Here is a 26,622-nt window from a genome sequence, read left to right as displayed (position 1 = left end):
AAAAAAAAAAAAAAAAATCAGGTCAGATCCTATTAGGTGAATAAGCTGCCCCATGAGGACAGCTTGTGGAATGCAAGAGGAGTTTATTCCTTCAAGCTGCTAGGTAGTGTCTTGTATCTTAGAACTTTCACTATTCTCTGAGTTTCCGTGCCCTCCCGAGAAGGCCCACACCATCAGAGCATGAATCTTAAGTCCTAGTTTCTTGTCCCTGGCTCCAGGCTGTGAACTCTACAAGGGCACCCACCAGCTGGATCTTATTACCAAATGTTGCCTGATTCATAGCACAGGCTTGGTTAATATTTGCAGAGTAGAAGATTGTGACTTGTACTGACTTGGAAAAAAAGCTGACTTCCCAGGGGAGCTAATATACCGAGAGGCTCACTGCAACTCAGTGACTGCATGTGACGTGCCAAGCACAATTCTAAGACGCTTTTTGAGGGACACAAAGATACACAGATGGCGGAGAGGTCTCTGCCCCTGAGAAGCCTGCCCTCTGGTGGGGAAAGCAGACAGGTGGGCAGCAAACTGAAGTAAGGGCTGTGACAGGGGTACAAAGTGCCATGAGAACGGCGGGTGGATTTCCACTTGGGAAGATGGGTGTGTGTATCAGTCGAGAAAAAGCTTCGGGTCTGTCCTTCAGTTAGGCCTTGACAAGTGAGGAGTATCTTCATACAGAAGGAGAAGCCAAAGCCCAGCTCTCTGTGCTCTGCTCTCTGCTGTGCTCACCGGGCCTCCTCTTCCATCTTCCTCCTCTTCCAGTGCTCACCTGGGCAGCCTGGTGAGGGAGGTGCAGGAGCAGGATGACTGGTGTTCCCCTCTGTCTTCCAGCTCTGGTGCATAAACACCTGGTCCAGCCCATTTCTCCCCTTGACCTTCGGACAGTTCCTGGGGCTCTACGTACGGACCCTCAGCCCTACTGGGGCCTTGGGCTTGGGTGGACTTGAAAGGATTTACTTTGGGTCATTAGCCAACGAGAAGCATGTAAGAACCTCATCAACTTGCCAGGAAACCACAAACACAAGGATTGATTGAGTCCCACTGGGCGCTGGGGATACAGCAGCGCACAAAACCGATGAAAATCCCTACCCTTGTGGAGCTTGGCTGCTAATGGGAAGCAGCAGATAATCGATAGCAATAATGATACAGTAAATTAGATGGTGAAAAACACTTTAGAGAAAATAAGCTGGGGATGAGAAATGCTGGAAAGAAAAGCTGCAAATTTAAATAGGCTGCTCAGAGCAGCCTTGGTGAGAAGGTGACATCTGAATGAGTACTTGAAGGAGTTGAGAGAGTGAAGCGTGTGGATCCCTGGGAGAAGAACATTCCAGGTAGAGGGACCAGCAAAGGCCATGGCGCTGAGGTGGGAGAGTGCACAGTGTTTTCCAGAACAGCAAGGAGGCCAGCGTGCTTGAGCAGAGTAAGCTAGGAGAGGGGGAGGGGACGAGGGAGGCGGTTGAGGTGAGCTTCGCTGGACAGAATTTTCCAGGTCATTGGGAAGACTTTGGCTTTCACTTTGACCTCAGGAGCCACTGCAAGATTTTGCACAGAGGAGTGAGTGGCGTGTTCTCATCACTGAGACCAGCCTGGGGGACAGAGAGGTAAAGGTGGAAGGGAGACAGGCCAGGAGGCCGGCAGGATTGTTGCTCGGCCCAGGGGGTGGGGAGGGAAAAGTGGTCAGATTCTGAAATATTCTGAAAGCAGAGACCCCAGATTTGCTGGTGGATAACATGTAGGATGTGAGAGAAAGAGAGGAACCCACGATGACCCCAAGGTCAGCGTTTGCTCTTTGCCACGTCAGTTCCATTGCATGCCTTCTCAGAGTGACGATGGCCTGGCTGCCTGACCTGAGTCTCTGCTTCCAGACAAAAAGACAGGGGATAAACAGGAAGAAAGTTCAGTGCCCTTTTACTTTTTAAGCTACCAGCCAAGCCATAAACTTCAAAGACAGAGACAGGAAAGGCAGAACTGAAAACACAAAAATAGTTTCTAAAACACTATCTACGTTTTCCCCCCCTGTTTCATTTTCCCTTTTCTTCTCCCAAACTAAGTCCTGTTTACCGAGGTGTGTGTGGCCACTCCCTTTACATCTATAAATCTCTTTGGTCCTATCTCTTATGTGTTTCTGGTGCTCAGAATGTTCCATGGCAGCCAGGAGGGAATCTTACCTCCAGCCCAAAGGGTTCCCGTCCAGCGCTGCTGATTACTTGGTGGGAAAGATGTGAAGGAATTTCCAGGGGCTGTTTTCATTAATTAACAGCAGAAATAGAAGCAAAATGCTTTATTCTTTGAGCAAACAGAACCTCCAAAGGTTATTTTGCGAAGTGGCTTAGAGCTTCTGTTTTATGGCAGAGAGATTGGTTGAAGATTTTGATTCCTCAAATTTTGTTCTTCCAAAATTTGTTCTTATTCATAATAGGCCTTTCTGCTTTGATCTTCTCCCACACTTCCCTACCGCACCCCCTCAACACACAGTCCCCTGAGGACACTCAGCTGGTATTCTTCTGCAAATTTCAAAGCAAGCTGAACTATATTAAAATTGTGTACTAGGTTTTGACGTACTAGGTGCCTCATGATTTGAGCAGAATTTGCTATTTCTGCGATTTTAAGTATACAAATAATCTGTCTCTGTATAAAAATACAACACTTTAAGGGTTCACACTGCAGCAGAGTATATTTTTTTAAGTTGCCTTAAAAAATGTTAAAAATCACTCCTTCTCTCACCTTGAAAAGTGCTCAAAAATGTCTTCTTTATCCCCAGGCAAAGAGCTACAGTTTTTTCTTAGATCTGTCCATGTCAACCCTTATGCCAACGTGGAATCCATGCCTAAAATAGTCTATGGAAGCAGTGCCTTTACTGCCAAGGTCTCTTGCACCAGAGGCTGCTAAGCTTCCATTCTATTTTTAAATATCAAGCTTTTTATTTTCAGTAATTTATGGGGTGAAGGTCCTGCATTCACTTCCATAATAATAACAACCCTTTCTGAGTAATTTACTGTATGTCAGGGCCATCTAAACACCTGCTGTGTATCAAACCATTAAGTCTTCCAGCAACTGTATGAGCTGGGTGTTCTATGTATTATCCCCATTTTAAAATCCTGAGCCTGAGACACAGAGGAGGTAAAGCCCTTGTGCATCAGGAAGCTCTTTTGAGCCACCCCGAATCCACTGTGCAACACCAATAGTCCTTCCCTGTACTCTGTCCTCACAGGTAATGGGAGAAAGCTGATCACTATCTTTTCATTTTAAGATCACAAAGGTATCTAAAACACAGAGGGCCAGCTCCCTCACCTTGACCTTCTTAATTTCGGGAAAGTATAAAGTGATCCTCCTCCTAATTGGTTTTGGAACTGACTTTGGAGGACTCACTGAAAACTAAACACCAATCCGACAAGGCCCCCGATGCTTACACTGTCGGGTCAGATGCAGCTAATTCTCCAGTCCCGCCTGTGTGGATTGAGAGAAGAGACGATGCCAAGGATTCCTCTAAAGCAGGGGTCCCCCGCCCCCGGGCCGCACAGCAGGAGGTGGTCAGCGGGCGAGTGAGCAGAGCTTCATCTGCTGCTCTCCATCGCTCTCATTACCGCCTGAGCCCTCCACCGCCGCCCGCCCCTATGGAAAAATTGTCTTCCATGAAACCGGTCCCTGGCGCCAGAAAGGTTGGGGACAGCTGCTCTAAAGCAATTCAGGGCCATGTCACCCTTGCCCCTGGGGTGTCTGTTGGTTTTTCTTTTTCCTCTTATTTACAGAGGTCTGCTAATGCCAGGTGCTGTGATCAGTCCTTTACACATATTTTCTCACTTAAGCCTTGCATTTAGCTCAGGAGTCAGTCGTTAACATCCCTATTCAACAGATGGGAAAACTGAAGCTCAGAAACATTCATGTATTTACCAGTTCTCAGCCAGCAGAGCCAGTGAGAGAGATGGGGCTTAAGCCCAGGCCTAGCTGCCTCGAAATCACATCCTTTTAACCACAATACTGTGCTGTCCCCAACACACACGCATCCTGCGAGGTGTTCTCCCAGCTTGTGTCTTCAGGCTGAAGAGGTCCTGAAGGTGCCAGGTCTTCCTGCCCCCAAACACAGAGGGTCCCTTTGAGAATCACATGTTCTGTGCTCACTCATGTCCTGTCAGCATGGTCCTCACAGCTTTTCTCAAAAGGTGCCCTGTGGTGATCCCAGGGGTGTCCACTGAACTGGGATGAGGATGCCTTGCTGGCGAGGCTCTGCCCCACCACCTCAAGGAATTCCCCTGTGTGCTAAATTCTAAAGGTGGGCCTTCACCTTTTCTTCACCTTTTCTGTGTGCTGCTTTTCTAGAAACTAATCTCTGAAAATCCTTTTAGGCCTTGGAGCAGCCATTGTCAGCACTCACAAGGCAGAATGGCTGCCAGGTCCTGCAAATTGGGGCAGAAGTTGTATTAAAGAAGTTGAAGGGGTGGGTGGACAAGAGCTGCTCCCCAGGCAGCCTCTGCAGCTTTGCCTTGCTGCCCAAGGGCTGAACCCCAAGAGAAAACAAGTAAGGTCTATCCCTCCCATTTTTCCATAGCCCAGAAAATCTGAGGTGCTCCTGCAGTGGGAAAACGGGTGACACACAGTCTAGAAAACCCTTGCTGGTCTGTGAAAATGTTTGAGAACCTATGAAATCCCAATTCTAGAATCATTTCCCTACCCTGTCCTCCCACTCCTCCTTTAGAGAATTTGGGGAAACCAGCCCACGAGTGACAGTGGCCAACACTGTTATGAAAGGTGTTTCCTGGCATAGGGAGTGGCCAAACCCTTCCATGCTTTGGGGCCCCTTTTGTTGTCATTTCTCTCTGGAGTTCATCTGAGCTCTGAAAAGATCCTTGGAATTACACACAACATGTGATTAACTCGTTTCTATCAAATATTTTTCTCTGCCATGTTTCATGACTTTCAGGCATTACTTGGATTGGATTACTTCAGGTTTTATTTCCCCAGGCTTATTTGTTTCCTCTTCTGAATGCTCTCTTGCTTTATTATTATTTTACATATAATTTTTAAATAGCAATTGTTGATCATAGAGCTGCAGAATGTTCTAAGTTGAAAGACAGACCCCAGATCCACAGAGTGGCATTATTACTAGAATCATCACCTTCTATAAAGTTTTAGAACCTCCCTTTTCCTCTTCTTGCCTTTTCAGCAGATGATTTGAGGACTTCTTAGGGTCATCTTCCACAATAAGTACCCCTCTTTAGGCTTCAGGCTGCCCAATGCTGAGAATCACTCTTCATTATCCATCTATCTACTCCCCAAATAAGACTAGATTTGGCAGCCAGGAACATGTCTTGCATCCATGCTGCCTGGCAACCTCCAAGACAATCCCAGCTGCCTGCCTATATCCTCCTTCTTGAATTCCTTCTTTTTCTCTCCTTTTTTTTCTTTTTTTTTCCTTCTTCCCTTTTACCTCCTCCTTCTCCTAGTCCCCAGACTTCTTTCCTTTCCTCTTTTCTTCCCCGAGTTTTCATTGGAGATTAAATAGAAATAGCCAAATTCAAATTACCTTCCAGCATGGGGAACCTAATACTGACCTTCAACATCCCTCAAGAATGGACATCATGCCCATCACCTAGTCCTTCTTTCTCATTCCTTATGAAGCCCAAGCCACATACTGACCCACTTTTCTCTGCGTAATGTTCCTCTTCCTGCTTCCTTGGAGGGTGTGCCCGGCAGGGCACATTCATTACCTAGACTAAGGTACTTACCTGCTAGAGGCTACCTTTATGGTAGCAGGCATCTAGATTTAAGGCTAATGGAGCTTGCAAGCAGAAGGGCCTCTGTCCCCCATCATTTTCACCATTGAAGCCAACTGGTCCCACTCTAGTTTACAGCTTCTGTCATCCCCAGCCAGGCACACAAGTCACCTCTATGACCACTCCCCAGGATTTCCATTCACAAGGAGGGGTGGGGTGCGGGTGCCAACCTGCCATGCCCCATCCTAGGAGGACAGGCTCTCCAAGAGAAACATTTTGGGGTTTGATTTGGTTTGGTTTTGGTCTGACTAGAAAAGTAGAATGAGCTCCTCTGCTAATATGCTGCTAGAGAACCCAGCCAACCCCCAATGCCTAGTGGGAAGATTGTAGGAGTTGTGATATTTTCAGGGACTCATCATATCTGAATCTAGGCAATAATCAGTCAGTTTAAAATGAGGCTCCTTTGTACCTTGAACGTTCCCAGGGGGGAAAAAATCAAGGATTAAAAGAGAAAGAAAAATGCGCTATGTTTCACATAAAGTAATCTCTACACTCTTGCATGCTTTTTTTCTGTGCTTGTTGCATGCATTTACCCATTAATTATGTCAGTAATGGAGAAGAAATGAAGCATTACTTTTGTGGTACAGCTGTTTAAAATGATTATTTTGAAAATGGTATTTTTTCCAGCACCTTTCCCTAAGCGTCTCTTCACCAACAGACATTACTTGCTGTGCTTAGTTGCTCATCCTTTATCCTAAATCCCCAACTGGAATCAGTTGCCTCCCTGATGCTTTAATTGAAGCTGACTCAGCTAATTCAAAAAGCTGTGATGCATCCCAACTCCTGTAGAAATTGCAGTGTTAATTAAGATAAATGTTTGAAAACCAAAGTCAAATCAAAGGACCCCTGGGCTTGGCTTTCCATGGTCAAAAGCCAGTTCTGGGATGAGCATATAATTCCAGAGACACGGCTACGCCTCCAGAGCAGTTCTGTTTCTCTAGACCTGTTTCGGACCTCAGCAGTAGAGGGCATTTGGGTGATGATTGGTGCTTTCGTTTTTTGTAAGCAGTTGGGAGGGAGGCAAGAGGTCACCTTTCATCTGTGATCCAGCAGCTTGAGATTCTCAGATAGAGAATTGGGCTGAAGAATCACAAGGTAAGAAAGTATCCTTCTTGCAGGTCACAGGGCCTCGGGGCTGGGCAGAAAGGAGTGGTTGCTGATGACCGGCCCCACAGCTGAGGAAGCCACGTGCCTGCTTCACCAGCGCTTCGCCATTTGCCACGAGCCTCTCTCTTTATCTTCCTTCTCACCCTGTCTCCTTTCCATTACTCTGTCTTGCTTCAGGGAGGTTCAGAGAAAAGGCTTCAATTCTCCACAAGATCGCCAAGAAAAAATGTCAGGTGGATGAGAACGACAGGCAGAATGGGGCTGCTAATCATGTGGGTGAGTCCGGGAGACTTCCATCCCGTGCCTTTCCTGAAGTACGTGGAGGGGGGCAGAGACAGGACCCAGTGTGGACACCCCAACTCAGTTCAGACACAGAACCCTGCAACTCGGCCCTTTCCTGGGTGTCAGGAAGAGCCCCACTTCCCCCTCATGGGTACAGGGCATGAATGGACACAATATATCACCTACCCCCAGGGGAACTTTAAAAAGAGTGAAATAGGGGCTTCCCTGGTGGCGCAGTGGTTGAGAGTCCGCCTGCCGATGCAGGGGACGCGGGTTCGTGCCCCGGTCTGGGAGGATCCCACATGCGGCGGAGCGGCTGGGCCCGTGAGCCATGGCCGCCGAGCCTGCGCGTCCGGAGCCTGTGCTCCGCAACGGGAGAGGCCACAACAGTGAGAGGCCCGCGAACCGCGAAAGAAAAAAAAAAAAAAAGATTCTACTGGGTATGAAAAGAAAAACTTAAAGGAAATAAGCTAAAATGCTAACTGTCACACCTGGGAGGTTGCTTCTTCTCATCTGTTCATGTCTGTTCTTGGACATCTTAACTCCACTTTGGGACCCAGCCTCCTGTGTTGTCTGGCCATTGAAGGCCGATCCTAAAGTTGTATCACTTCAGCCAACAGACACCCTAAACACAATTTTAATATTTCCCAAGGTACTTAGTACTTTTTAGTTTAAATAACTAAACCAAGTATACCAGGAAAAACAGACACAGTCACACACAGCAGAACATCATTAAGATAACGTCATCACGACTGAAAACATGGAAAGATAAAATAAGTTTGAGTTTCAGTGGCTTTCTATATTTAAATATATCTATGCCTCTGTATTCCACAACTAAATACATAAACATAAATATTTCCCTATGACTTCCAAAATTTGGCTTCTTCAAACCCAACAGTTTTTATGTAACTCTCAAATTATTTTCCAGTGAGAGTTTACCAGTGATAAAAATGTTTAGTTTTTCTGAAGTTGCTAGAAATACTCTGATACTCTATGAGCAGCCTGAGACTGCCCATATCTGATACTGAGGAGCATTCTGGTATTCCTGGCAACACTGACACTGAACCACACAGCTTCATTGTCTCCTGAAATCCAAGACTTGACCCAGCACATCCAGACGGCCTAGGAACCCTTTTTATTTCCCTGTCACTGAAATCATGGCAAAAAACCTCAATGGTGCCTGATCACTGATCACCTGCCGGTGTTCCTCTGAGCCCTGAAAGCAAATCTTCTAGTGCAAGGCAGGTGCTGTAATGAGGATCCCAATAGTTTCTATTTCTTGTTTGCTCGCTCTGTACCAGGCACTGTGCTGAGAACTTTGGATGCATTTTCTTATGTAATCTTTATCAGCATACCCTTTGAGCGTATTGTTGTTAGTCATAGCAGCAGTGGTGGTTCTATTATCATCATCACCCCGATTTTACAGATGAGGAAGCTGAATCTCAGAGGAGTTAAGTCACTTGCTAAAGGTCCCACAGCACAAGTAGCAGAATCAGAGTGTGAACCCAGGCCTGTCTGAGATGCCCAGTGTCCACGGGTCCCCAGTGCTCAACCATTACCCGGGAGTCACTCTAGCCAAATGTCACCTCTCATTCAGGAATGATTACTTGTTCAGCACCCTGCTCTTGCCTGGCCTGCAATAGGATGCCCACGTGTGGAATGTTCTAAGTAGCATGCTCCAGGCATTTCGAGAAGGCCGGGTTCCCAGGTTTGCCCTATGCATGGCACCTACACGCTGGCAGAGTTGTCTACTAACTGAGCCTGAGGGAATTAGAGCTGGAAGCAATGGGCCTTGGAGGTCACCCAGTTGATTCCCCTAATCTCATTAGGAACCTTAGATAAGGTTCCTAAAGTCCAGAGGAAGAAGAGGACTTGCCCGAGGTGACAGCCCGATGGTGGCAGAGCAGAGCCTAGGACCCAAGTCTTCTGAGGCCGCAGCTAATAAATATCCTTTCTGGAATGTGATACAAAAGAAAAGATCCTGCTATAAAAAATATCTGAGGGATGTGGTCCTGGGTATAAACAGTTAGTGTGTAGATTGGCTTTTGGTATAAAAATGTCCATGCTCATGTTCTTGAATGGCGAGTTGGTCAGTTTGCCTAGTCTAGAGAATGCATACCCCAGGAGTTGATAGGGCACTCAAGGTCAGACATCAGGCCAGAGGGGATGCCAGAGAGCTATTAAAGAGAGGAGGAGGGCTGAGTACACTAAAAGGCATGGGGGAGAAGGGTAGAAATCCTTTGCCATCTGACACAACCTCAGCCCTGGGCCTTATCACCCCTCAGAGACCACTACCTTCTCCCTTGGCCCAATATAGGGTGTTCTTCTCTATATGGCTCTTACCCCTACTTGACTCCATTTGCTTTCTTTGTATGTGTCTGATTTATGTCACAGAAAAAATCGAGCTCCCAAACAGCACCAGCACAGAAGTGGAGATGACACCATCCAGTGATGCTTCGGAACCTGTACAAAATGGAAATCTCTCCCACAGCATTGAAGCTGCAGAAGCCCAGGTATGCCTCTTTTCCATTGCTCTTCCGGGCCGCCGTTCGTGTCGATATTCTAGCACAGCGGCACAGACTTATGTTCTCCTTGGAGGCCCCAGCTCCCAGCTGGGTGGACACCAGGTGGAGTCATCCATCCTTGTGTATATTTCCCAGTACCAGCCAGGGCACCACATGCGTCAGGCTCTTCCTTTATCCAACAAGTACACATATTCTCTAAGCCGCTGTTTCTCAGGGTGAGATTGGAGGACTCATGCATCAAATCTCCTGGGGATAAAAATGCAGATCCCTAGCCCATATCCCAGACCCGATGAAACAGAATCTTTGAGAAGCAGCACCCAGGAATCAGCATTTTAACTCCCTTCCCTGGTGATTCTTAGTAGATGATAAAGTTTGATCACTGCTGCAGTCTAGTCCTTTCTCTGTCTTTAGGGCCAAGATTAAGTAACAGAGAAACCACAGCCTTTACACCTTGGTTAGCCCCCTTTGGCCTTCCCTGTCCCTGCAGTTGATATTAATCAGTACTCTGGCCCAGTCCACCATTCAATGTTGCAACCATTAGATAGCTGTTTGATCTAATGGCTATAATATTTAACATTTATACATACTATGTGCCACAGCTTTGGTGCTAGGTGCTTTAAACCATCCAGCTGAAGGTATAGACATTTAATATCTCCATTTTATAGCTGAGGAAGCTAAAGCTTAACAGGATGAAGTAGTTATTCAGGATTACTTAGTTTGCAGCTATTAGAAATGAGATTTGATCTCAAGACTGTCTAAATATAGTATCTGTACTATTTCCACCAAGCAGCACTGCCTCTAGACCACAGTTGCTCAAAAAAGTAGGCAGAAGCAAAAAGTAGGTGGTGCCTGTTAGATTTCTGGATCTCACCCTCCTCAAGTGAATCAGAATTTCTAAGGCATAGAGCCCTAAACTCACATTTTAATCAGTCACCCTGGGTCAGTGTTTCTCAAACTTTAATGTGCTTAGGAATTTCCTGGGGGATCGTGTTACAATTCAGGGTCTGATTTGTCAGGTCTGGAGTAGGGCCCAGAGTCTGTGATTCTCCTGAGCTCCAAGGTGATTCTGATTCCACTGGTACGAGAACCAGACTTTGAGTAGCATTCCCCTCAAGTTTGTGACCCACTTCTCTAGGCAGAATTTTCCTGATGAGCTGATAATGAAGCCAGACTACAGCAAATCCATTCGAGCACTCTCTTCTCCTTTACACCGGGATACACTCTGCAGCAGAGGAAGTCTGTACGTCTTAGACAAACACTTGGTCATTGTTGCCTGTTCCCTTTATTCCCTGAAGAAAGGTGCAAGGAAAGTTTCTTTGTTTAAAGGAAAGGATAAAGATGTCAAGCACCTTTCATATACCTGTTGGCCATTTGTACATCTTGTTTGGAAAAATATCTATTCAGGTCCTTTGCCCTTTTTTAAAAAAATATTTGTTTGTTTATGTATTTATTTGGCTGCATCAGATCTTAGTAGTGGCACGAGGGATCTTTGTTGTGGCGCGTGGGCTCTCTAGTTGTGGCACGTGGGCTCAATAGTTGCGGCGCACGGGCTTAGTTGCCCCGCGGCATGTGGGATCTTAGTTCCCTGACCAGGGATCCAACCCGTGTCCCCTGCATTGGAAGGCAGATTCTTAAGCACTGGACCACCAGGGAAGCCCCTTTGCCCATTTTGTCATCAGGTTATTCATTGTTTGCTATTGAGTTCTTTGAGTTCCTTATATATTTTGGATATTAACTCCTTATCAGGTATATGATTTGCAAATATTTTCTCCCATTCCATAGGTTGCCTTTTCATTTGTTGTTTCCTTTGCTGTGCTTTTCACAAGGTATACGTATATCAAATCATCATGTTGTATACCTTAAAGAGATAAAATTTTTATTTGTCGATTATACCTCAGTAAAGCTGGGGCAGAGGGGGGGAAATGGCTAAAGGAAAAGATAGAGAAATGGCAGCTCCTTTTGCCCTTGTCTCCTCTGCCTTCTAGGCTTCCACCCTCCTGCCCAGAGCCCTGCAGTCCCTTCGTATTAGCTCAAGGGTGAGCTGGCAGAGCTCTTATGTCCACATGGATAAGCAGCATGTGGCAGCAGGAAGCAGGCCCCAAGGATACCTGGCTGCCCGTGGGGAGGGCACAGTCACAGGTGTGCAGAGGGCAACCTCATCATTGTGCCTCTCCATCTGGCTGGCAGAGGGACATCTGTGCCCCCGACACAGGGCACCTTGCTGCAGGGGAGTGACAGAGTCCCAACTGACCCCTCTCTGAGCAGAGCTGTGTCCTGGGTCTCACGCAGGGTAAGAGGGCAGATTTGGGCACCATCCTGATACACTGAGAGCTCAAGGGCACACAGACCTTCAAAGAGCCAGGCCACCAGCTGCCTGCAGGACAGCCTGGCAGTGAATTCCAGATCCACCAGGAGCGAGTTACCCAACCTCGTTTTAGTTTCCTTATCTGCCAAGTACAGATAACCATAGTACCTGCCTCATTAGGGATATTAGGAGAGTTAAATGAGATAATATACATAAAGCACATAGCACGGAGCTAAATGATGCTATTTATATTATTATGTGTTCATACCTACTTATATAAACAGCATCCGAAGTGTCCTTTCCCTATAGGTAAAATGCTTATTGTAGATAAAATGAAAATGAAACATATATATATATATATAAATTTGAGAGTATTCAGGATATGATAAGTAAATAAAAAAACATCTGTGGTAGGGAAATCATTATGGCCCAGTGTGATCAGGGAGGTCTATACAAAGTGCTCTGGGAGACTGCCAGAGGAAGAAATTGACCCTGGCAAGGGAAAGTGTAAAAACTTCCTAGAAGAGGTAACATTTGAGCTGGGTATTGATGGGTAAGTAGGAGTTTGTGGCTCAAAGAAGGAGGAGATGACTGAGATGACAACATGTTCGCTTAGGAGGGAGATTCCTGTGTAGTGATTGGTTGAGAAAGCCAGGGGAACTGAAGACTGAAATATAAGGTGAGGAGTGAGGAGAAATCCACTAGGAAAAGTAAATTGGGCTGAAATTCTTCCAATGTTGAATCAGAAAATTTTCAGTGTTCATCTAATGTGTGTCAGGCAATGTGCTGGACACCGGAGATGCTCGCCCATCCTAGCAAAGCAGAGAGCCTGCTAATGTAAACCAAGGTATAATTATAGACAGCCATAGGACCATGAAGAAAATAAAGCCTGGTGACTTGGTGGAGGGCAAGAGTGGAGGGGCCCTTTTAGGTTGGAAGGTGAGGGAAAGCTTCACTAAGGAAATGGCATTTGAACGGAGGCTGAACTTTAAGAACAGGTCAGTCAAGGGAACAGCACCCACAGAGGCAGAGTTGAGCTCGGCTTGTCTGAGGAACAGAAAAGTCACTGTGGTTGGAGAGTGGGGAGTGGAGGGAGGGATGATGGTGGCAGTGAGGTCTGACAGGAGGGCTGAGTGGAGCTGGCCTGCCTTGTAGACCATGATACAGAAGTTGACTTCATTCTAGGGCAGCAACAAGCTGTTAGAGGTTCCCAGATGTGATTTGCACTTGTAAACGATCCAAGGGGCTGCACTGGGGTGTAGAGAGTGGATTTGTGGCAAGAGATCGTGTAGTAGTAGTGGGGTAAAGAGGTCGCTGCAGGAGTTGAGGCAGAGCTGATAGTGGCCTGGACCAGAGCAGTAGACAGGGACGGGAGGAGAGGCACAGGGGTCAGGAAGGGCATTGTAGGCACCGCTCAGCAGTCTGGACCTCCACCTGCTGGGAGTGGAGAGGCGTGGAGTGTTTAAAGGGAGCAGTGGCGGCTTTGGATTTATGTGATAAGAAGAGAGCTCCTTCTGAATGGTCAAGAAGGGGCCAGAGTGAGGGAGGACAGGATGCAGGGCAGCGAGGTAAGAGCCTGTTTACTTCAAAGATCAGCAAACTATGATCTGTGGCCAAATCCGGCCTGTAGCCTTTTTTGGTACAACCTATCAGATAAGGATGTTTTTATATTCTTGAAGGTTTAAAAAAAAAAAAAGTCAGCAGTAGCATATGTGACAGAGACCATCAAGCCCATAAAGCCTAAAATATTTACTATCTGGCCCTTTACAGGAAAAGTTTGCCCACCCCTCATTTCAACCATCTGCAGTCTTTCCAAAAAAAAGAAAAAAGAAAAAAATAATGAGGAAGCTCTTCATGCACTTATATGGAATGATCTTCAATATATGTTGTTAAGTGGGAAAGGCAACGTGCCAAATTACATCCAATATACTCTGTCTGTGTAAGAGGAAAAAAAGGAGGGAAATAACATAGTAACATATAAACATTTGCTTTGGATGCTATTGAAGAAACTGGTCATGCTGATTACCTGCAGGACAGGGGCATGAGGTAGGGAACCAGGGTGGGAGGTAGCCTTCTGCATACGTCTTTCAGTATGTAGCCTCCTGTAGCTTTTGAATTTTGAATGAGTTAACTGTTTTATCTATTCCAAAAAAATGCAACAACTAAAAATAATAATGGGTTAAATTAAAACAGAAACAGTATGCGTTAGTCCTTTAAGAGTAGAAACAGTATGCATTAGTCCTTTAAGAGTAGAGTCTCTGAAGACAGACCACAAATTGAAGACAGAGTTCAAATCCCAGATCTGCCACTTACCAGCTGTGTGACTTTGGACAAGTTCCTTAACCTCTCTGTTCTCATCTTCCTTCTCTCTGAAACAGGAATAGTAACCTATTTCATAGCATTATTGTGAGACTCGAAATCTCGTAGAACAGTTCTTGGCACATGGTAAGCACTGCATGGGTGTTTGCTATTATTAGCAGTACTTAGTAAAACTGTTTAAAAATGGCTGTTAGGTAGCCCAGATGACAAGCCCTCAGACCAAGTATTGGCTGTGGCAGGGGTGACAGTGGCTGGATGTGAGAGCTGTTTCTGAGGCAGAATTGAGACCCTTTGGTAATAAATTGGTCACAGAGTGTGAACAAGAAAAAGCAGTTGTGGGTGATGCTTGAGTTTCAAGGCTGGAAAAACTGGGTAACACGGTAAATTAAGGCTGTGATTCCAGAGTCAGAAAAAAAGGTGTGAAATCAGGACACTCAGGCCACCCAAGCACAACTTCACAGAAAGGATTCAATGCCTTTTTATTGTGTTGGTTTTCTTTCTTTCCCAGCTGTATTTTTATCAGGCTCCAGGAGGAATGAGGTGTGCATCTCGACTTTATTAATGGAAATGATGAGCCCCACACACCACACACTCACTGCTGATGCTCTCCTGAGAGTTTAACCTGTCTCGTGTAATTAACCTGCTGTTTTCAAAACCCTGTTTACCAATGAACTAATTTTACACTGACACCTCAGCTCTGAGACCTTCCTTCTGTCCAGACTTTACACTGGCAATGAAGAGCACTTTAAAATATTCTCTCTTACCAAGGAAGCCCCTTTGCAGGAGGTTTTCTGCTTCCTTTGTATGTTTTGTAGAACCAAGAAATAATTTGACTTTTCGAACAGCTTAGTGCTAATTATCTTCTCCCAATACCTGCTAACAAAATGCTGTCAATTCTAACAGAACTGATTTGAGCTGTCACTGATAATTTACCAACCTTCTAAATTTTCAATGTTGGAAATTTATCCAGGTTTGAAAAACAATTCTAAGATATATTCTCTCCCACTCAGAACCCAGCATTTTCTTACATTTTAATTTTGCCAGTCTAGACAACAGCCAGGTGATTGCGTGTGGCCGGCTTGCTCAGGGAAGCTGCCTGCCTTGCTGCATCACGGTCCTCCAGACACGACACATCCAAACTCTTTACATACACGCGCACAGTGAAAGGGTAGGAGGGGAAATGCCTTGCAAATTGCTTAGATTCTGAAATCTGAAAATCTAACTTTTTTTTCTTGTATTATGCTTTTTATATGTTGCAGCTTTTATTTCATTTCACCTCTGAGACTTCTCTCTGTCCTTAGGGAAATCCAGATTGTCTTTGCTTTGGTTAAGAGTTGCCCAGATGCACCAGTGGGCAAACAGACTTATTTAAGGTAATCACATTCCTAGGAAAAAAGAATATGTATGTGTGTGTGTGTGTATACACACACACATACTCACACAAACATACATGTACTGATAGATAGATAGATGATAGATAGAAAATGTATAAAATGCAGACTTTTTTCTTTTTTTCTCACTTTACAACTTAAATATCATCTTGCTATATTAAGCCCTTCCTTTCTCCCTTTGGGATTTCAACCCTGACTTATTTCTCCCCAGTCTAGCATTCGTCCTCACCTAAACTCAGTATGGTTTTTAAGATCTGCTGTCATAGTGCTGATAAAAATATTTGGGTATTATGTGACTAAGTAAAGGATGAGTAGGGAAAGATGATGGATGTGATTGTAAGCTTAGATTTCTCTTAAGAAATATAAAATAAAATGCACAAAGATATTTCTCTACTATTAAATGTGCATCTCTGAGGGTGGTAAAAAAGCATTGTTGTCAAAGACAGCAGTTTTTTTGGATTATTGTTGTCATTTAAAGTTATAGCTATGATTTTAAAGCTCCATAGAAAGACTTCATAATAAACATTGGTCCAAAACATTAGCTCTGATAATATTTCCAAGATTATCCAAGCAGATGGGACCTAGAATCCATATGATGTCTTTCTTCCTAAAATATTACCTTTATTTAGAAAACATTTACTTTCTTAGCAGTAATAAGTTTTAATAGAGGCCTTTCGAACCTCACATCTTCCTGTTATTCAAAGAGCAAGTATCTCTTCTAAATGATTAAGGTGGAATAGCCAGATCCACCATTTTGAAAGTTTAAAAACAGCTAAGGACCGAATTTCCCACTATTGATGAGATTATTCAATCTCTTGGAACATTGATGAAGCATAATAAGAGGATTCTGGCACTCAAGAAATGGAGGAAAGTAGAAAATAGTGGAAAGTGGGGCTGGATCTCTGTGTCTGACACAGCCAGAACACAAGGGCAGTACTGGGGAGAGAGGGCAAGGCCTTTCTCTTGTGAAAGAAAAACAATATCCAAAGATTCTTCATCAGACTGGAGTTTGCAAGGTCCAAGCCAAGAAACTTAGTATCTGAGAAAAGCTAATACAAACTATAGAAAAAAGCAAAAATTACAGTGTTTTACCTACCAGGCCTTAGTACATGGGTTCCATTTCTGGAGGAGATAACATTTTTTCCTTTCAATCTATACATATATTTTTTAAGGAAAAGTTGAGATCTAGTTCCTATATCTGATGACCTGTACAATATTTACCAACTGCTTAAGATGCACTCAGAGGCCTTTTGACCACACTTGAAAATGAAATAGATCTGACTCTTGGGTTTCTGCCTAAATTTGAATATTGACAGAGAATTATAACTTCACTTGGAATCTTACTGTTAATAACACCATTTGTCATTGTGCTTTCTGAAGTAGTTTGAAGAAAGTCTATTAATTATTCACATAAGATACATTAAGAGCTGACTATTAATAAAAAGGAAAAAACTCCATTGACACCCTGAAAAAAATACCAACATTAATATTGCTGTTCCTATGAGTAATTGTAATCCAGTTGATAAAACGATGAGAATGACTTTTGAATTGTAGCTTTTATGTTGACGAATCTTTTATGATTTGTATGAGCAGGATTTACAAAGCCCATGAAAACTATACAAAAACCAGTTTAAAATAGCAATACAGAAAGAAATCCATCTTGTCCGTAGGTTGCACCTCAGAATTATTTGGGCAAAATGCAAAGTGAAGGAAAGTAATTGCATTTCATCAGACTCTCCAAAAGCCATTTTACATTAATATAAAATGGTTTCTTGGCTTCTTGGAAAACTTAGGTCCAGACAGCTTCATCACTCACAGCAAAATATTTTGAAATCTTGGTTTCAATTCAAAGTCATGGGGAAGCAGATGAAGTTTTTTCAGGTTGCCACTGCTGAGTGAAACCTTATCATTTTGTATTTGATATGCTAAGTTCTTGATGCTAGATTTTTTTTCCATCTATATGTAAAACAAACCATAAGATAGTATTTTAAGGGGGGGGAATTATTTCCTACTGCTAGACAGGTAGAGATTAATCACTTTTTAAAAAATCTGTGTGCTACATAAATGTTAGCTCTGTTGGTTCAGGATATCTACACAGAAGGCAATACAGATGTCTCAGATGGTGCTGCCTTCCAAAAAGAGATGCTTTTTGACTGACCTCTTCTTGACTTATCTCTTGGAAAGAGATAAGTGATAGAAACACAGAGATAAAAACGGAGTCGAGAGATGAAGGATATTGGTAAATAATGCACACTGAGAAACTCAGAGAACAAAAATAAAGAGATTTCTCAAAGACTCGGTAAAGAATGGGTGAAAGGGTGATTTAAAAATAAATTATAGCAAGTGAACACTTTATTTTCAAAGCCAAAAAAACAAAAGGATTCAAAAATAAGATATTTTTAAAAGATAAATATCCATATGGACAGTGTGTATAAGTCCACTCGGGCTGCCATAACAAAAAAATCACAGACCGGGTAGTTTAAACAACAGAAATTTATTTTCTTACAGTCCTGGAAGCTGGAAGTCTAAGATCAAGGTTTCGGCCAATTCAGTTTCAGGCAAGGGCTCTCCTTCTGGCTTGCAGTTGGTTGTCTTCTCTCTCTGTCCTCGCAGAGCCTTTCCTACACAAAAGGGTGTGGGTGGAGAGAGAAAGGAGCAAGGGAGTGCTCTCTGGTGTCTGTTCTCACAAGGACACTAATCCTATCAGACCAGGGGCTTACTCTTATGATGTCATTTAACCTTAATTACTTCCTTAGAAGCCCCATCTCCAAATACATCCACACTGAGGGTTAGGGCTTCAGCATATGAATTTTGGAGGGACACAAACACTCTGTCCATAATAGTCAGTAAGGATTCATCTTAGAGTTGAGTAACTGAATTTTTCCAAACACGACTCTGGTCTTCCATCATTGTGTCTAACAGTTTTTCTTCCTGGCTCTCCTGGTTTTATTCCCTTTTCAAAGAGGAAAGGCAAATGGCAAATGAAGTTGTCCCTAGAGCCCTTAGCTGACCCATCCCAGAACTCTGAGTTTGCACTCAAAATGACTCATACACACCTTGTTTGGCAAGTCCTGAACGATAGCTCTGGGGTCCCAAAAATTCATTTTCCCTCGTGTCACTCAGACGTTTTGAGTATAGGTCTTTGGGTCTGTAAGACAAAATGATCCACAACCTAGTAATGAGATTTATATGGATCGATATTTTGAATTTCAAGCACAATGTTCTAGCTCTGTAATAGACAAAATGAAGGCTGCTGGTATGTTGACCCCACTAATTGGCCAACCACTTTAGGAAAAAAAATGGAGATGAGATGAAAACCACTTACTGTCCCTGAGCCAGCTGATATTTATGGTGGGAGTTTATAATAAATGTCTACTGCTCAAGCCACCCAGTCTATGGTGTTTTGTTATGGCAGCCCAAGCAGACTAATACGCTGACCATATGGATATTTATCTTTCTAAAAAATCTCCTTTTTGAATAGATTTCCTTTGTAGTAAAGCACTCCATGGAATGTTTCTTGGAAGGCACCTTCTACTTGCCAAACAGATGTTGATTTCAGAGCCTTTCACTGTATTAAAGTGTGACAGTGCATTTTTGAGAGCTCCAGCTCTAGTGTTGTTTTTAGCTCTGCTCAAAAGACAGAATCAAGGTGTCACAATATTATGAGTCTGCTTGGAAGCTTTGTTTCAGATAGAAAGTCTACTTACAGCCCATCTACTGAAATAAAGGAGCATTTTCTCCTTAGGGCTATGGAATTTTCCCTTTCATCTTATTTACAAAGGCCTTCTGTTTATTCCTCTTACGAAGTGGAAAGTAAATTAGATTGTTGACATCACAGTAGTCAATGAATGCTCAGTAAATGTTGGATGAATGGATAGATGGGGAACACAATTATTGCAGTTTCCACTTTCACATGAAAAAAATTGAATTATAGAATTTTATTGCTTGGAAGTATCATAAGTCACCTAGTCAAACTTCTCTCTCCTGGATGTCTTTGAAGAAATTCTTCCCCTAACCATTTGTTAAAAATAATAATAACTAATGTTTATTGACTGTTTACTCTGTCCCAAGCGCGGTTCTAGGTGCTTTTCCTGGACTATCAGTTAATTCTGTAACAGCAGTCACATTGTAAAAGAACGTTCTGGAGCAGAAGTAGGTCTTCTTCGTCTTTTAGTCCCTTCTCCAGCAATCCTTTCATTAGGTGAGGCACTTTCAAGATTTCTTCTCTCTCTAGGAGCCTCCCACATACGCTTTGTACGGGTGCACACACCTTCTCATCAGTTCCCAAGGAAACCTAATTGGAAAAGTAAAACATGCCACCTTTGTCAAAGAGAGTATTTTTAATGCTTCAATAATGAAAGAGGACGAAGGCAGGAGGAGAAGCAGATCGTCCCTGTTCCAAGACGATGCTGTTCTTTTGTGCATATTCTTCCCCTGAGGTTCCACTGGCCTTTGAACACGGAATGCTGGAGTCTGGAAATAACCCGCCTCCTATTTCATTTCTTGCTAGACTTAGCCTCGGGAAAGTTTGTGATTGTAAAGGGCTTAATCCATCTCCTCCAATGTCCCCTAGATACTCATTTTAGGAGTAGCCAGTACAGGATTATCCACAGTTATGGGAATCAGGGGTGACATCAAGCAATGAAATGCACATAAAATCTCAAGCCCTCATTATGGTGTACTTGATTGTCACCTCCTCCTACTTCAAACCTGGGCTAAGTTTCTGCACTTTTTTCTTGGATAGAGTTGCTAAAGAACAAGTCTTTCTTTTTCACCTGTATTTGAAGTCCTGACATTCTTTGATATCTTATCAGTACCCACATTTCATTTTTAAATTTGTACCTGGCTCCTTGGAGATATCACCCAAGGAGACAGAGGAGGGAAGAGAGCATCACAAATGGCTCCTCCTCCCCACCCATGCCCAGATCTGCCCTTCTTCTCCCCTTCAAAGCTGCCCTGGATGGTATAACAAAAATACCATAGACTACGTGGCTTATTAACAGAAACTTATTTCTCATAATTTTGGAGGCTGGGAAGTCCAAGATCAATTGTCTGGTGACAGCCTTTTTCCTGATTCATAGACAGACCTGTAGTCACTGTGTCCTCATATGGCAGAAGGGGCAAGCTAGCTTCCCAGTTATATATAAGGACACTAATCCCAATCATGAGGACTCTGCCACCCTGACCTAATCACCTCCCCAAGACCCCACCTCTTAATACCATCACCTTGGGGGTTAGGATTTCATCATATGAATTTTGGAGAGACACAGATATTCCATCCATAGCAGACTCAAGAAAAGGAAGAGTACATTCAAGAATCAGATGTTTCTGATCAGCTTTTGCAAGAACGTGGGGCATCCAAACCACCAGAAATTAGTTCTAGACTCAAGAAAATTCATCAAAGTTATGTCAATTACATTCTTAGTGTTTGCCATAGCTAGCATGTTTGTTTTAGTAGATTTGGTTTATTACAAAAAGCTGGAAAACCTAGTGTAATTGGACATAAAGCACATTCATACCTACTTTTTAGGAGTGAGGAGGGGAGGCCATGTGGTATTTTGGAAGAGCCTTGGGTTGGGAGTGAAATGAGCCTGGCACTGTGACCTTCCTTCAGCATATCACTTCATCTTAGGGTCCTCAATTGGTTGGGGGGGCTCAATGACCCAGGGCCCCTCCAGCTCTGAAATTCTGGGGCCCTAAAGTTCCTACACTAGATGATTGCAGAGGTCTATATGATTGCAGCTTGTCTTTCACGATCATTCAGTGTCCAAATGACAAAATGAATGACAAGTTCTTGGACAGGAAGGTGGTCCCACATGAAAACATTGCAGGGGCAAAGAAGCTCTGCTTCACAATGACAAGGTTTTTAAGGACTTGGGGGCCTAAAAGGAGGTGAGGTGCACCAGGTCCAGATGCCTTACGGGTGACACGTATGTATTCTTTTGCTATTATAGCATTTCCGTTGATTTGCCTGGGGTCACATAGCTAGTTAGTGGCAGAGATGAGATTAATGGCAGAAGGGAAGAGGATTAACATGTGCTGACAGTACAGTACCTGGTCTCTCCCAGGTACTGTGCATCCTGCAACTGCCTGAGAGTTACTATCCCCAGTCTACAGATGAACACCTCCCACATAGCCTACATATTTCACTTGTTTTATTAGCGGCTTTTGTTGAGGGTGACAGTTTCAATATTCTTGATGCACCCACCCAGCCTCATATCTCAGGCTTGGCGAGTGTTTTTATGGACGTCTCTTCCCACTCCCAGCCCTGCGGGGTCTTGTTGGGGATTCGTAGCACGCACCGCACTCCATGAGCTTTGCCCCATTCGATATATCGTGTGGGCATCTGTGTGACTGAACAATGTGGAGGTAAAACTGATTCTTTTTTTCTACAGATATAAATTGTAGAAACAGCAACAGCAACAAATATACTAGGAACCATTCTTTTTAAGTAGAAGTCCAAATCACTTGAAATCTTCACCTTCCCCCAGTTTGACCCTGGCCCAGTATTTTAGCATAAATGAATTATATTTTTACAGAGATACCTAGTACTGGCATTGCATTTTATCCAGCATCATGCCACACTGAAGGGACTCTCCAGTGGGAAGAGGTGGCATTCCTGAGTGCTGAACTGAGTGGTCCTTTTGAGGGGGTTAAAGAAGAATCAAACCCCACCGAGTTGAGAGCTAGGCAGGTGCAAGCTATCCTCTGAGCTTGCTCCTTGTGAACTGGAGATGAGATGTTATTACCCATCAATAAAACTGAACTCAAAGATGGCCTATTTTCAGATGCCTCCTGGGTGTTCATTTTAATTCTCTGACAGCAGAGATTGCATTAAAGTGGGCTCACCTTCACGCAGGAATCTTGCACAGTGCCCTTCACAGACAAGAATAAGAAATTGAGTTGCCTCCAAGAAATATTTTTCTGGCTGGAGAGGCAACTTCTGGACTGATAAATCCAACTCAAGCCCCTCCAATGGAAACCTGACACTTTTTCTGGGGCAAACCATCCAGATGAGGCACAAGTGGAAATAGTATAAGATGCACGTGCAAAGAAGCTGAACCAGTTCTCATGATGCGAGGCCACAAATGGACAGGCTGCTGCCACTCCTCCCATTCACTAGATAAAGGAAAATAAAAATGACTTGATTACTCCAGACACCTCCCAATAGGTGCTAACTGCCCCCTGGAACTGTTCTCTTCTATCTGTAGATGTTCTGATAGCCAGACCTCCAGATTCCAACCTTCAGTATTGATAGTGAGTCCAAGAAGGTATTTGTCCATTTGTCACGTGTTGTCACGTACAGTAACATCTTACCTGTCTCTCTCTCTCTCACTCTCTCATAAAGTTATCCCCAAAATTCTGTTGGACCACTGCAGAGTTTTATTTTTAGGTCTGCCCCACCTTCACAAAGATTCGAGGCTGCTTGCAAAAATACATCTGATGTAAAAGGATAAAATGACTAGTTTGAGAAAATTCAGCAAAGGATGGAAAGGAAAGGAAGAAAGTAAGACTAGAGTAAGGTGAGTGCAGATTCCAGGGCTGTGATTGCTGGACAGGGTTACAAATTTGGCTCTGAACTCCCCAGTGCCAAAAAATAAAGAGTATCATTTCCCTGATGCACGTATTTCTCAGTTTCTCAGAGGAAGCATGACTTTTCCCAGTGCTGAGATGTGAAAGATTTTTCTCCCTTAATTCCTCATAAAGAGGACACTGGATCAGCCAGGATAAGGTTCTACTGTGAGCAGCCAAAACCCCAAAATAACAACAGCTTAAGTAAGATAGAATTTTATGTCTCTCCCAAGTCTTTGTAGGCAGCCCGGAGCTAGAATGGCTCTTGATGGGTGTCAGAGGTCAGATCCTTTTATACTATTTCTCCACCTCATGGTCTAAGGTGGCTGTTCAAGCTCTGACCAAAATGTCCCCATTCCTGGCAGCCAGAAGGAGGAAGGAGTGAGGAAGGATACACCTCCACCCTTTAAAGATACATCCCAGAAGTTGCAGAGAATACTTCCCATTCCATCTCATTGGCCAGAACTTCATCCCATGACCACACCTTGTTACAAGGAAGGCTAGAAATAGTCTTTATCCCAGACCCAGGTAAAAGTAGGCCTTCTATCACTAAAGCACAAGGGCAGTATATTAGGTTGCTAGGGCTGCTATAACAAAATACCACAGGCTGGGGGGCTTAAACCACCGAAATTTATTTCCTCACAGTTCCGGAGGCTGGACATCCAAGATCAAGGTGTCTACAGGTTGTTTTCCTCTGAGGCCCCTCTCCTTGCAGATGGCTGCCTTGTTGTTGTGTCCTCCCAAGGCCTTTCCTCCGTGCAGGCACATCCCTGGTGTCTCTCCATGAGTCCTAATATCCTATTCTTATGAGGACACCAGTCGTATTGGCTTAAGACCCGCCCTAATGGCCTCATTTTAACTTAATCACCTCTTTAAGGGCCCTATCTCCAGTCACAGCTAAGGTCCTGGGGGTTGGGTCTTCAAAATATGAGTTTGGGGAGACACAGTTCAATCCAAAACAGGCAGAAGAGATACTAGAGAATAAGCAGAAGCTGTTGCTAGATAAAGAACTAGATAAAGAATCTATTCTTTGGAGCCATTTGTTCTGTCTCCCCTTTGAAATTCAAGTCTCCTTCAAATCAAGAGTCCCAGAACTTAGTGCAATGCTTTCTACCTACAAAGCACTCAGTGAATACTTGCAGGTGGTCATGGTCACCACCCAAGGAATCCCAGCTCGAGCAGACAAGGGCAGCCAGGGTTCCTGATTCTCCACCACCTGCTCTTCCCACCAGGCTGCACTGACTCCTTCAAGATCAGACAACCAGAATGTGGAAACTTAGAGTCGTATGTCTTAGGCTCAGATTTTCCATGTCAGAGATTACAAGGCCCTAAAGCAGTCATTGGTGCCCTGGTTTTACACAATTCCAGGGATTCTATGGAGACCTCAGTAGATCTCAAACTACCTTAAACTATCACAAGACATTTGAATTTTTTCAGGATCGTTTTGCCTTGTTTTTTTTCTATAGACATGCTGCAGAAGCTTTAGGAGGTAAGGATGGATTGTTGCAAGGTCAAAGCCAGGATGCCACAACTCCAGGAAAAGCTGGAAAATCAGTGCCCAGCCTCTCCCGGGGCTGAGACAAATGAGCATGCCAGCAGCCCCAGCTTGGGCAAAGGCAAATCGAGCCCCCAGACTTGGAACAGAATTTTTTTCCTCTAACTAGCTTGCAAGCTATTGCCCACTGAACCAGAGTGAGATTGCACTTGGCAAAAAGACAAAGAGAATTTCCCCTAAAATATGCTGACAACCTTGTTCCCCAGGCACCTCTAGAATCCTTCGAAGGGTTCTGGGCTCCTGTACTTCTCTATAGCAAGATTCGTCCCCAAGAGGCCATGAAGTCCCCACGGAGAGCACTGTTTGTACAGCCTGAGACCCAGTCTCTTCTCCTCATCCATTTCTGCCCTAGCAACAGCAACCTCAAATGCAGCTTTTGGAAGCCGTACAATATAGCTAATTGTTTGCGTTGGACCAGTAGTATGTTTAGAGCTTATGCATCTAAACAGACAATTATTTTCTGCTATTTTCTAGGGGCACCGCCTGCCTGGTGACTTTGGCAGATGGAGAAAGGAGCTAATCCGTAGGTTATAAGCGGAAGGGTTATTGATGAAATGTCACCATCTGTTGGTGTCATTAAAATGATATGAGTCATAAAGAGTTGCTTTTGTTTCTTCTCTGAAAAAGTTTAGCTTACAGTTTAGAGAGAAGTTGCTCGATTGCAGATGGCAGTGGGGGACCTGACGGAGGGAGTGTCAACGCTGGAAGGGGGAGGAGCCTTGATGAACTCATCAGATCAGCTTGATGGGTCTTCAAGGAAGTGCTGGCATCCTCTATCTGAATAAAACCACCTACCTTGCATGAGACAGGGTACTTATTAGGCATACTGCAAATTCTCAAGTCTCCCATGGTCCTGCCTATTCCTGAGGCATCTACCAGGTAGGGAGGGGAAAGTCATTCATTTGGATTCAACAAGAAAGATCATATCTGGGAGGGAACAGTTAAAATGTCTCCTAATCTTCACTGGTCTCATTACACAGAGATTATTCATGTAGTCAACTGACAGCTTGGCAGGCTGGTGAGCCCAGCAGGGAGTGATACTCTTTACATCCGCTACATCTTCTGGGAGGACGATGACTTGGGTCAGAAGAGGAACCAGGGGCAGCACGCCCAAGCTTCTGTCAGGGATGCGAGCCCTCGGGATAAGTAAAGGAAGCAGTGAATGAACCCGCATGAACTACATAGCAAAGGAAACAGCTTTTGGTTTTGTTGACTTCCTGTTGGCTTCCTGTTTTCACTTTCATTGATTTAGTTTTTCTTCCTCACAAACATGTTTTTGTATACAGCAGGTTCTTATTAGTTATCTATTTTATACATAGTAGTGTATACATGTCCATCCCAATCTCCCAATTCATCCCACCACCGCCCCACCCCCGCTTTCCTCCCTTGGTGTCCATACATTTGTTCTCTACATCTGTGTCTCTATTTCTGCCTTGCAAACCAGTTCATCTGTACCATTTTTCTAGATTCCACATATATGCGTTAATATACGATATTTGTTTTTCTCTTTCTGACTTACTTCACTCTGTATGACAGTCTCTAGGTCCATCCATGTCTCTACAAATGACCCAATTTTTGTTCCTTTTTGTGGCTGAGTAATATTCCATTGTATATATGTACCACAACTTCTTTATCCATTTGTCTGTCGATGGGCATTTATGTTGCTTCCATGACCTGGCTATTGTAAACAGTGCTGCAATGAACATTGGGGTGCATGTGTCTTTTTGAATTATGGTTTTCTCTGGGTATTTGCCCAGTAGTGGGATTGCTGTGTCATATGGTAATTCTATTTTTAGTT

The 26,622-nt window shown here is 43.9% G+C and overlaps 1 protein-coding gene and 1 long non-coding RNA gene across 4 annotated transcripts in view; one reads left to right on the top strand and one right to left on the bottom strand.

The window, feature by feature from the left end:
• SLC24A2 (solute carrier family 24 member 2) overlaps window positions 1-26,622 on the top strand; it is a 253,195-nt gene that overhangs the window by 203,416 nt on the left and 23,157 nt on the right. For all 3 annotated transcript variants that reach the window (XM_024126763.2, XM_055087221.1, XM_024126764.1), the window contains 2 exons: window positions 7,053-7,151; window positions 9,552-9,670. In XM_024126763.2, coding sequence (XP_023982531.1) covers window positions 7,053-7,151; window positions 9,552-9,670 — 218 coding nt within the window. The remainder of the gene's footprint in view (window positions 1-7,052; window positions 7,152-9,551; window positions 9,671-26,622) is intronic.
• On the bottom strand, window positions 18,221-19,974 carry LOC114486887 (uncharacterized). Its single transcript, XR_003681278.1, has 3 exons — window positions 19,663-19,974; window positions 18,754-18,845; window positions 18,221-18,318 (listed from the first exon to the last, which is right to left on the bottom strand). It is a non-coding gene; the product is annotated as an uncharacterized lncRNA (long non-coding RNA).

Source organism: Physeter macrocephalus, chromosome 9 (assembly GCF_002837175.3).
Source record: "Physeter macrocephalus isolate SW-GA chromosome 9, ASM283717v5, whole genome shotgun sequence".
NCBI lineage: Eukaryota > Metazoa > Chordata > Mammalia > Artiodactyla > Physeteridae > Physeter > Physeter macrocephalus.
Note: the sequence above shows the minus strand (reverse complement) of the source record. Positions and strands in the feature narration are given on the sequence as shown.